General features: G+C 43.7%; 1 protein-coding gene across 1 annotated transcript in view; it reads left to right on the top strand.

The window, feature by feature from the left end:
• The window catches only part of paip1 (poly(A) binding protein interacting protein 1), a 54,099-nt gene that overhangs the window by 28,086 nt on the left and 13,424 nt on the right, over nt 1-12,589 (top strand). The window contains exons 5-8 of the mRNA XM_073047837.1: nt 348-473; nt 1,728-1,834; nt 5,042-5,159; nt 6,512-6,566. Coding sequence (XP_072903938.1) covers nt 348-473; nt 1,728-1,834; nt 5,042-5,159; nt 6,512-6,566 — 406 coding nt within the window. The remainder of the gene's footprint in view (nt 1-347; nt 474-1,727; nt 1,835-5,041; nt 5,160-6,511; nt 6,567-12,589) is intronic.

The raw sequence follows: 12,589 nt of genomic DNA, 5'->3' as shown, positions 1-12,589 counted from the left end.
TCAGTTATTCAGTTCCCAGGTGGAGCCTCAGGAATACCGTTGCACTCAGATATAGAAGGATTCATCATTGCTGTTTCCAGAACTTTTTTTTTGACCAGTCAAGGTTGTTAGCCCTGAGCTGAACTCCTGAACCTGGAGGACTGGTGGGTGGACCACTCTTAGTCGAGCCTCTACCCTTTGACCTTGTTTGGCATGACTCCAGCCAACTTGGTCATTGAGGCTCACAAGCCTCCAAACTCAAAGACAAGTTTGTGGTCCTCTTGGAGGTCACACTGGAGCATGTAGTAACATTTTATTGCAGCAGATTACTTAAGGATTTTCCTGTACTTTCTTAACTGGATTCACAGGTCAAAGGTGTAAATGGAACAATGGTACGGGCTGACGTTCTGGTGACTGGACTCCGTGAATTACTGAACACACTGCTCTCTCAACCTACTGATGATAACCTCATCTGTGCTATGAAATTGCTGAAGGTATGATTCAGCTTTTATTTGTTTTGAGTATTTTACTTCCATTGAGAATTATTGAGGGAATGAATTTGCAATCTCCCCCCCCCCCCCCACCCTGATCTACAGGATATGTCCCATGGAGGTCTCTCTTTCATGGGTCTCCATTTTTAGATTTATTTATCACGCAGGCATCGAAACATACAGTGAAATGTGTCATTTGCGTAAACAACAACACAGCCCTAGGGGCAGCACACAATTGTTGCCGCACATTATGGCACCTGCGTAGCATGTCTGCAATATTTTTCAGGACACACCAAAACAGAACAATAGCAAAACCTGCCCTGTCCCTCCGTCCTACCTGCCCACACACACGGGCATTCCTCCAACTCAAGCACAGGCCCCCGATCTCCAGGCTACGGCCATTGGGCATAGACTTCTGATTGTCTTCGATATTGACCACTGGACTAGCGAATGACAGGACCCTGAACTCCAGGCACACCACCTGACCAGTTTTAGTGCCTTCTGCTGCATAGCTTTCAAGCGCAGAGTTGAGGCCTGGACTGTGGATTTCTTTTGACACTTGTCCATATCACTGAACTTCAATGTGGAGTGGACATCCTCTGACCCTAAGCCCTAATCCGATATCTAACTCCCCTCTGTCCCCAAAACCACCCCCTATGAACTTAAAAATAAAACGACCAAATCTGAACCATGATCTCGATGGAGACTGCAGCTCAGCACTGTCTTGAGAACAAAATTTCCCACTGGCCTGTGCTCCTGTCCCCTCTGGTCATGTACATCTGCCCTCCCAATAACTGGCTTCAGCATCAGGATCAAGTTTAATATCACTGGCTTATGTCATAAAATTTGTGGTTTTGTGGCAGTAGTACATTGTAATACATAATTTATTTGGAAACTATATTACAATAACAAATATTTTAAAAAGACTAAGTAAGTAATGCAAAAAGAGCAAAACATTAAAAAAAAAGAGGTTGAGTTCAATGTTCATTCAGAAATCTGATGGTGGACAGAAAGAAGCTGTTCCTGAAACATTGAGTGTGTGTCTTCAGGCTCCTGTACCACCTCTTTGATGGAAACAATGAGAAGAGGGCATGTCCTGGGTGATGAGGGTCCTTAATGATGGATGCTGCCTTTTTGAGGCAGTGCTGGGGAGGCGAGTGCCCATGATGGAGCTGATTAAGTTTACAACTTTCTGCAGCTTTTGCCAGTGCTGTGCAATGGGCCCTCCATACCAATATATGTTTTCCTTGTCCTCAGCTGACAGGATCAATATTGGAAGATTTCTGGAAGAAGAACGGAAAAACTGATATGGACGACGTAATTCAGCAAGTTGAGAATGTTATTCTGGATTCCAAAAGCAGTCGGTAAGTATTCATGGGGATTGAGGAAAGCCCAGTGTATGATCTACATTTTGGGCTTCCATTGAATCTTGATGTTAGCCACCAAAGAGGTAGTGACAGACTCTTGTACGGTATGTAAATGTGCCTTGTAAATTGAACAAGTCCAAGTTCAAATTTAATTCTCATTCAACTGTGCACATGAATATAGCCAAATGAAACAGCGTTCCTCTAGGGCCAAGGTGTAAAACACAGAATCAACATCCACTCGCAGCACCAAGCATGTATAACACACATAATTACAATAACAATAAAATACAGTCACAAAAATAATATATTCCAAGTTCCTGAGTGTCATGTCCTGTAGAATCACTGTGCACGGGCTGTTGTCCTGGAGCCACGATTCTCATCTTGCACTAGTGCAGCCATAGACAAAGGCAATCCAGCTTGTATTCTGCTAAGCAAACACTGGAGGGCAACCCCCAAACCATCCCAGATGCATGACATTACTCCACATTACAGGCCCTTCAGCCCACGACGATGTGTTGTCCAAAGGTTCAGTGGTCCAATTTAATGTCAGAGAAATGCATACAATATGCATCCTGAAATGCTTTTTCTTAGCAAACATCCATGAAAACGGAGGAGTGCCCCAAAGACTGAACAACAGTTAAATGTTAGAACCCCAAGTCCTCCCCCAGCTCCTTTCCTGCTCGTGCGTAAGCAGCAACAAGCAACAATCACCCCCACCGGCAAAAAAAAACATGGGCACCATCACCAAGCACTGAAGTGTGAGCAAAGCAATAGCAAAGACACAGACTTGCAGTTACCTCAAAGACTTCGCATTTCACCCGGTATACGACATACCACAGGCTCTCTCTCCCCCCCCCCCCCCCCATAAGGGAGAAGGTGGTCCCTTTCATCTGCTCTAAGATCAATCAAACCCTTCCCACATAGAACCATAGAACACTACAGCACAGTACAGGCCCTTCAGCCCTCCATGTTGTGCCGACCCATATAATCCTAAAAAAAAGTACTAAACCCACACTACCCCATAACCCTTCATTTTTCTTTCATCCATGTGCCTATCCAAGAGGCTCTTAAATACCCCTAATGTTTTAGCCCCCACAACCATCCCTGGTAAGTCATTCCAGGCACTCACAACCCTCTGTGTAAAAAAAAAAACCAAAACAACAAAAAAAAACAAACAAACACAAAACATTTACCCCGATGTCTCCCCTAAACTTCCCTCCCTTAATTTTGTAGCTATGCCCTCTGGTGTTTGCTATTGGTGCCCTGGGAAACAGGTACTGACTATCCACCCTATCTTATGCCTCTCATAATCTTGTAGACCTCTATCAAGTTCCCTCTCATTCTTCTATGCTCCAAAGAGAAAAGTCCCAGCTCTGCTAACCTTGCTTCATATGACTTGTTCTCCAAACCAGACAACATCCTGGTAAACACGAGGAAATCTGCAGATGCTGGAAATTCAAACAACACACACAAAATGCTGGTGGAACGCAGCAGGCCAGGCAGCATCTATAAGGAGAAGCACTGTCGATGTTTCGGGCCGAGACCCTTCGACAGTGCTTCTCCCTATAGATGCTGCCTGACCTGCTGCGTTCCACCAGCATTTTGTGTGTGTTGTTTGAACATCCTGGTAAATATCCTCTGCACCCTCTCCAGAACTTCCACATCCTTCCTTTAATGAGGTGACCAGAATTGAACACAATACTCTCAGTGCGGTCTCACCAGAGATTTGTAGAGTTGCAACATGACCTCTCTACTCTAGAACTCAATCCCCCTGTTCAGGAAGCCTAGCATCCCATAGGCCTTCTTAACTACCCTATCAACCTGTGCAGCAAACTTGAGGGATGTATGGATTTGAACCCCAAGGTCCCTTTGTTCATCCACACTCTTAAGTAACTGACCATTAATCCTGTACTCAGTCTTCTGGTTTGTCCTTCCAAAATGCATTACCTCACACTTGTCCAGATTGAACTCCATCTGCCGTTTTTCTGCCCAACTCTGCAGCCTGTCTATATCCTCTTGTAACCTTCGACCACCTACAGCTCCATCCACAACTCCTCCAATCTTCGTGTCATCTGCAAACTTACTCACCCGTCCTTCCGCCTCTACATCCAGGTCATTTATAAAAATCACAAGTAGCAGGGGTCCCAGGACAGATCCCTGCGGCACTCCACTAGTCACCGACCTCCAGGCAGAATACTTTCCTTCCACAACTACCCTCTGCTTTCTTCCTTTAAGCCAATTTTTTTTATCCAAACAGCCAAGGTTCCACTTATCCCATGCCTCATGACTTTCTGGATGAGTCTCTCATGAGGGACCTTGTCAAATGCTTTGCTAAAGTCCATGTAGACCACATCCACTCCCCAACCCTCATCAATTTCTTTTGTTACCTCTTCAAAAAACTCAATCAGGCTCGTGAGGCACTATCTTCACTTCACAAAGCCATGTTGACTATTCATGAGTAGACTGTACTTCTCCAAATGCTTGTAGATCCTATCCTTAAGAATCTTTTCCAGTAGTTTGCAGACCACTGATGTAAGACTCACCGGTCTATAGTTCCCAGGTTTCTCCCTATTACCTTTTTTAAACAAGGGAACTACATTTGCCATTCTCCAGTCCTCCGGCACTTCCCCTGCAGCCAAAGAGGATTCAAAGATCATAGCTAATGCTTCTGCGATCTCTTCTCTCAATTCCCACAACAACCTGGGGTGTATCATATCCGGCCCTGGGGATTTATCAATCTTAATTTTTTTTTAGCTCTCTACTTTTCTATCATCCATGATCCTATTGAAGAATTTCTTAAATGCCCCTAATGTATCTGCCTCTATCACTACCCTGGCAGGGCATACCACCCAAAGACAAAAAAAAACTCGACATTTTCCCCCATACTTTTCTCCAGTCACCATAAAATGATGCTATTCCCCCCCTCATCCGCCAGCTGGGTGTTAGCCATTTCCACTTGGGAAAGTCCCTGGCTGTCCACTCGATCAATGCCTCTTATCATCTCGAAAATCTCTATCAAGTCACCTCTGATTCTCCGTCACTCTAAGGAGAAAGGTCCAAGCTCGTTCAACATGTTTAGAATTTTGTTGTCAAATCAGTTGTATTCGCTTCTTTAATAGGCTGAAGGCTTCGATCTCAAGGGATTATTGAAACCTCTTATCTGATCTTGACACTAATTTACTTTCTGATCTTAACTCTTCGTAGAGATATCAGGCACATGCTATTGAAGCTGGTGGAGTTGCGGTCTAGTAACTGGGGTCGTGTTCACACAGCAGTTACATATAATGAAGCTACACCTGAAAATGATCCCAACTATTACATGGTAAGAACATCTGTTGCCTGTCTTTTCCACTAAAGGCATCAGGTGCGTTACACAACAGATAAACTGAATGTTAGATTACATTCCAAAGTTTGATGTTTGAAGCCTCTCTACACCCTACCTGTAATCCATGCTGCCACCCGGTTAGACAAGAATTGCTTCAACCCAAGAGCAGTGACTATGTAGAATTCATTGCCACAGACAGCTGTGGAGGCCATTTCAATAAAGCGAAGGTTGAATGGTTCCTGATGAGCAAGGGTGTCAATGGTTATGGGAAAAGAAGGGCTTTGAGAGGGAAAATAAATCAACTATGATGGAATGGCAGAGGGAAAATTGATAGGCCAAATGGCCTAGTTCTGCTCTTTTGTCTTACAATCTAAAATTTGGATATATTACACTTGATCTCCTCCACACAGTCTTGGCCACCCTCCTAGAAAGTGACCTATTAATTCCCATTGACCTAATCCCCAATCTTTACCACTATATTACACTTAATACCCTGCACTCCAGTTTTGTTTATTAATCTATTATGTGGCCAAGGTCTTTTTGAAGTCCAAACTCACCACGTCCATATTTCCCTTATCTGTTCCTTTAGATTTGCCTTGCATATATCCACATTGACTGCTCAATACGGTTTTATTTTCTAAGTACCCTGCTGTCACTTGGTAGAGCTTGCAATTGTGGTATTCTGGTGGTTTGAGCTTGCGGAGGTAACGGCTACTCACCTTCTTGCCCTTTCTTCAAAGTAAGGGTTGGTGCGTTTACCATTGTTTCTTTCCTTGCTTACTCCATCGGGGCACCGCAGTTCTGTAGTAGTTAGCACAATGCCATTACACACAGTGTTGGAATTGAACACCAAATTCCAACGCCCCATTGTAACAAGTTTTCTTTATATATCTTCCCTGTGAGCTTCATGGGTTTCCTCCGGGTGCTCCGATTTCCACCCATATTCCAAAGATGTACCGGTTAGTGGGTGAATTGGTCAGTGTAAATTGTCTTGTGATTATACTAGGGTTAAATAGGCGAGTTGCTGGGCAGTGCAACTCAATGGTCTGGAAGATCCTGTTCTACACCATATCTCTAAATAAATAAATCCTTCCCAATGCATCCATCCTGGTTTCTGTTTCATTGTTGGCAGAGGTTGAAGTGCAGGATAGTTATCACTAAATGAGGCATCGCTACAGTGATCATGGACCATGTTACATATTAATAGCTCTTGTATGTTTTCTTCCTATCTGCATGTTAATCACATCGACCAGTAGAAATTAACCTACTAAAGGAACTAATGTTGAATTAGTCTGATTCTTGTGTACTTCAGGAGTGATGAGTAATATTTCTTGTGTTTTAATTTTCAGAATGAGCCCGTATTTTATTCAGCAGAGGGTATCCCTCTCACTCCAGCAGACCCAGGTTAGTCCTTTAGTGTCTGTTGTTTTTAGTTTACTAATCTATTCCCTTCTCTTCAAATGACATGGAAGTATTGGGGGTCGAGAAAGAGTGTCTCCTACTCCTGGACCAAATGATTCGTTCTGAATTTCAGTAGTCCGTATTGTACTCTTCAGAAACGTGTATTAATTGCAAACAAAGGAAGAAACTGGTTGTTAAAATTGACTCTTCGGAAGCAGAATCCAGAACAAGGAAAGATTGTGATGCCGATTCAACATCAGTCTTTCTCTACTCAATATGAAGCTAGTGGAACTGGGTAAAAGGGAGTTGGTAGTTTAATGGGAAATTAAATCGGTGAGAGATGAATGAAATTTGGGGATTAAGGATCAAAGTATAAACTTGAGGTATCAACCAGACCAGGGGTTTCCAACCTGGGGTTCACGGGCCCCTCTTTTAATGGTAGTGGTCCGTGGATTTAAAAAAAGGTTGAGAACACCTGCTCCTACCCTTTTGTTGTAATAGTGTTGACTACAAAGCTACCAGATTGTCCCAATAGAGTCCTTTAGCCCTCCAGCCTTCCGTCTCTTATTTTGCTCACTTCCCTTCTCCCTCCATTTACCTTGCTCACACATCAGCTGATGGATCCCCTCCCCTGCCTGGTTCAATTTGCCCTTCACCTCTCTGGCCTCTATTATCACCTTCCTTAAATTCCAGTGCTGGTGGCCTTAGTGTTCCTGCTTATCACATTCCCAGCGGTCTCCACCTTCACCCTAGCCCCTGGCTTTCTTTTCCTATCTGCTTTCACCTGCTTGTTTCCCAATTCCACCCCCTCAGCCTTCACCAACTCCACCTGTCCATCATGTTTCACCCATCTGTGGTCTACCTACTGGCCCCTGCCTCTGTGTCAGCCCTCCCTGTCTTTACTATCTTCCCACCCCGCCCTCTGTCCGCATTCCTTGACCCAAAACATCAACAATTCATTTTGTCCACAGATGCAGTTCCTCCAGTAGTTTGTTTTGCTCAGTATCCATTTGATTGCTCAAAATAGAAAGTTATCTGCTCTTGAAATGTATAATCTGTAATCTGTACATAATCTCTAACCTAATGGCCAATTTATTCCATTGCTACCATCAAGGAGGAGGTACAGGAGCCTGAAGACACATATTCAACGTTTCAGGAACAACATCTTTCCCTCCACCATCAGATTTCTGAATGGACAATAAACCCATGAACACTACTTCACAATTTTAAAAAACTTTTTCATATGTATTTCTTATTTATAGTTTTTAACTTATTATGTATCGCACTGTACTCCTGCCACAAAACAACACATTTCACGACTATGCCAGAGATATAAAACCCTGTTCTGATTCTGACATGACTTGCAAATAAAGGAGAACCTTGAACCTGTTCTGTTGAGGAGTGCTGAGAACAGTCAGGAAATACCAAGTATGAACTACCAGTCTACACCACGGGATTATATGCTTGCTAGACGCTGTGCAAATGGCAGAACTAAGTGATCGGATCAAAGCTGTGCGATTCCTCTGTCACCTGTTTGTAAAAGGCGGTGAGCAGTAAGGCAACTAATGGGAGGAGGCATCTCTGAGAACATCCCAAACCTGATTGCAGATGTTCAGCCAGAACTCTCAGCTTCCCAGTATCCAGTCTTCAGCCAAGTTGATTCATGGTCTGTGTTAAGAACTGTTGGATCCTGATACTTCTGCAATCCAAAGGTTCCAAAGTCAAGTCAAGAATGAGGCATAAATCTTGCTGCTTTATTAAATGAAACCAGAGTGAAATAGAAAGAGCTGAGTGAACAAAGAACAAAAGAAAAGCAGTTGTGGTCATCTCATCAACTAGCAATAATAAATCTCCAAGGGGTAACAGAGAGGCCCTCTGTACGGGCTCAACCCTGGATATTGCATCCTAGCTATCTACATGATATGCACGCTGGTCAGTACGATGTGGAGAGCAAGCTGTTGCCCATGTCACAGTCTACCCCTCTCACATAGTTCATAAATCCAAAGGAACGGTAGAGACATACATTTTGGTACCAGCAGTGACACAGGAGTTGCCAGTCAGCATTCAACTTAATGTAGGACTGCCTGAGGGACTCTGGCTCTGGATTTTCCCCTGGGGTTTACTCCTGAAACCTTCTCCACGAGTGGGTATAGCGGAGGTTTGAGATCAGTTTTCCAACTTCCAGATAAGCTGCCAGCCACAGCTGATGAATCCCATCTGCCCGAAGCGAACGGTTTTAAGGTGCCAGTAAACCACCTTCGCCCCTCCTCTCGTCAATTGAAATGGTTCCACCAGGCTTACTAGCAAAACCACACTTAAAGGCTAGGAGCAGGACTTGGTTGTCAGGGGCTATTTGAAACGCACGCCATTGGGAGCATTTAATAGGTAGTGCAAGCTTGTCAGATTCACGTAGTGTGATACCTGCTACTGAAAAGTAAGAAGTTTTTAGAAAAATACGGGGGCAACTGTACTGTAATTAGGGGAAAATTCACTGAATTTTGCGTAATTATATCAGTACACACAAGCAAGATGGTGCCAACAACCAATGTGACCAACAGCAACATTCTACAGACAGTTCACAAAACTACTTTTACTTTCAAATATGTTTCTATTACTGAGCTGTGTGTGATTGGAACCTGTGGTTTACATTTTGATTATGTGTTTTTGGGCCGATTGAGCAATCTGGCGCTTTGCTCTCTCCAAGGGAGATCAGTGAGATGGAGTAGTGTGCAGCCTGCAGAAGGGTCGCGAGCCCACAGTAGACTCCATTGCTTCTCTCTGAGGAGTCAAGGGTGCAAGCCCATGATTGACTCCACTGCTTCTCTCCAGTTGAGGCGTTGAGCAATTTTGAAGTTGATGAAGGTGAGAGCGGAGTATGGTCAGGTGTCTGGTGCTGTCTGCCTGCATTTGACCAGTCCTCCTCTCCCTCTTGATAGCTACTGTCGGAGAAAGTGCAGGAATCTCGGGGTCCATGTTACAAGGATTGATCAAAGAGGCTGTGGATTCTTTTTGGGGGAATTTGAGGTTTATATTGCATGTATTCCTGGATACTCGTTTCTTTGCTGGTTTTGAGCAGTTTGGGTGGAGCAATCGATGCAGACTGGAGTGCTTCAGTGAAGAATGACCATGCAGCCAGCAGTGGACTAGAGGCATGGCACGAACCTGAATGCTACTGGACTCCTGGTTTGACGTTTGATATTGTGTGTTATTCACTGGTTTTTTGCAGTTTGCGCAAATTGTTCTTATTTTGCACATTTGGTCTTTGATGCTTTCTTTGAATGGGTTCCATGGTGTTTCTTTGTCTCGTGGTTGTCTGTGGGAGGACAAATCTGAGTTGTATTCTGTATACATACTTTGATAATAAAAGTATTTTGAATCTATAAATCTTTGAAATTATAGTAAATCCAACAAAAACAAAAATAATTTTAATAATTTAATCTGCTTAATCCCTTAAATTGACACATTAGAAACCAAATAACACATCTCTGGATAAAATTATATTGGATAAAGAGAATTTCACCCCAAAATTAACTTGTTTAACCTCTTTCAGCCAAGCCATGTGTGAAGAAATGTAGAGACTGGATACAGTAAAGACACATCCTGACTGTAACACTAAAGACCTGCACTCTAAAACTAGCTACACTACTAGCAAAAATTTTTTCCATCCAGTTGTAATGTGTCACTTCAAGTGTGTGGAAAATTGTCCAATTATTTCCTACCACACACAGCATTAAACTCATAGCTCAGCTGTATTCAACAAACCAATGGAGGGTGATGTCAGCAGTGCTGTCCAGTGACACCCAGTCAACAGTAATCTGCTCATCAGTAACCAGTCCAAATTTCATCAGTTTGGCTGCAGACCTCATCACAAAGTGCCAAGTAAATTTATTATTGAAGTACTGTACATATACATCACTATATACAAATCTGTGTAATTATTTGCGGGCATTCACAGTAAATACAAGAAACATGATAGAATCAGTGAAAGACTGCACCCAACAAGACAGACAAACCTGTGTGCAAAAGACAACAAACTGTGCAAATACAAAAAAATAAATGAGCAATAAATATTGAAAACGTGATGAAGAGTCGTTGAAAATGAGTCCTCTTCAGTGATGGATGAGCGAAGATATTCCCTCTGATTCAGTAACCTGATGGTTGAGGGTAATAACTGTTCCTGAACCTCGTAGTGCGGGTCTTGAGGTTCCTCTACCTTCTTCCTGATGGCAGCAGTGAGAAGAGAGCATAGCCTGGGTGGTGGGGGTCCCTGATGATAGATGCTGCTTTCCTGTGACAGCACTCTATGTAAATATGCTCAATGCTGGGGAAGGCTTTACCTGTGATGGACTGGGCCATATCCACTACTTCTGGTAGGCTTTTCTGTACAAGGGTATTAGTGTTTCCATAGTGGGTTGTGATGCAACCGATCATTATAGTCCATTAGACAACTGTAGAAGTTCCTCAGACCTTTAGAAGCCTTGATTGAATTCCAGTGCTGAGTTGAAAATCTGCTGCCTTTGATCTCAAGACAACATTTGACCTACTAAATGAGATAATTGGTGAAACTGCAGTCAAATGATAGCCAGGATACACCCTCCAATGGAAGATAATGTACCTTACTAAAGGAAGGTGGCTGAGGTATTGGGAGCCATTCCTCCCAGCCTGTGAATTTTATTGCAGGACATTGTGTCCCAGACCTAACTGCTTGCAGCTGCTTTTGTGAACTTCCTTCACTTTCATCAGGTGTGGGGTTGTTTGCAAATGTTCAGTTCCATTCACAACTCCTTAGATCAGAAAGCAGTACATGCTTGCAAACAGCAAAAATCTAGTGAGGAACATTTCCCTCTTAAATGGCAGGCGATGAGCTCCCAACAACAGAGCCTGACTTCCTGCCTTTAACATTCAATGCCATTGCCCTTGCTGAATGCCCCTCCATTGACATTCTAGCCATCGCCAGTGACAGGAAGCCTCGTAAATACATTGTTAGAAGGAAGGCTTAGTATCCTGTGGTGAGTGGCTCATCCCGAGGCCTTTCCGCAATCTTCAGGGCACAAGTCTGGCTGCTCCCCACTTCACTAAATGAGAGTAGTTTCAACAGTGGTCACCATCCTGGAGCAATGAGCTATTACCCTGTATGTTCATTCCACTACCTGTTCACTAATGGCATTGTGTCCCACCTGCATAATGTACTGCAATTTTCTCACCTAGAGTGGGCCACGACTTCTCTGACAAATGCACTATTGCTTACGGATTCCTTTCCCAAGTTGCACACCATCCAGATTCATTCATTTGTTACATGTGAATTGAAACACAGTGAAAAATGCGTTGTTTGCATTAACAACCAGCGCATGTAAGGATGTGCTGGGGGCCATACATTCTGGCACCAATGTAGCATGTCTACCATGTTCAGCAGAACACAACAACAGCAAAACAACCCATTTTCCTCCTTGCTTATCAATTCTTGAATGCTGGTGAAGGGTTTTAGCACAAAGTATTCATTCTCCTTCATAGATGCTGCCTGACTGGCTAAGTTCCTCCAGCCTTTGGTATGTGTTTCCCTTTCCTCCCTATAACCCACTCATCCAATCACAGTCAGCCCTCCCAACCCAAGACAGGCTGCCTGCCGGCCTCCAGCCTCCTGTCAATTCTGATTTCTCCAGTGGACTTGCAAACTTGGGGTTTTCGCCAGCTGATCTGGACATCTGGACTCAGTGACTTTGGTCTTTGATCTTCAATATCGATCCCAGGGCTGGCTGTTGACAGGTCCTCAAACTCTAGGCCTTGGGAATACATCACCATTCTTCCATCATTGCTGAATCTGATTCTTGGGACTGCCTCCTCAGCAGCACTGGTCACCTAGGCAGATCACCACCAGCTTCTCAAAGGCCATTAGTGATAGGTGATAAATACTGGGCCTTGTCTGTATTCTGAAAAGTGAATGGGAAAAGCTGATTGGTATCTGTACTCCAGCCATTGTCTCCTCAAGCAGCTTACATTTATGACAGTGTGTTGGGGGGTGTATGGAG

This window comes from Hemitrygon akajei, chromosome 6, assembly GCF_048418815.1.
Source record: "Hemitrygon akajei chromosome 6, sHemAka1.3, whole genome shotgun sequence".
Taxonomy (NCBI): domain Eukaryota; kingdom Metazoa; phylum Chordata; class Chondrichthyes; order Myliobatiformes; family Dasyatidae; genus Hemitrygon; species Hemitrygon akajei.
This window is presented reverse-complemented; position numbering and strand designations above follow the sequence as displayed.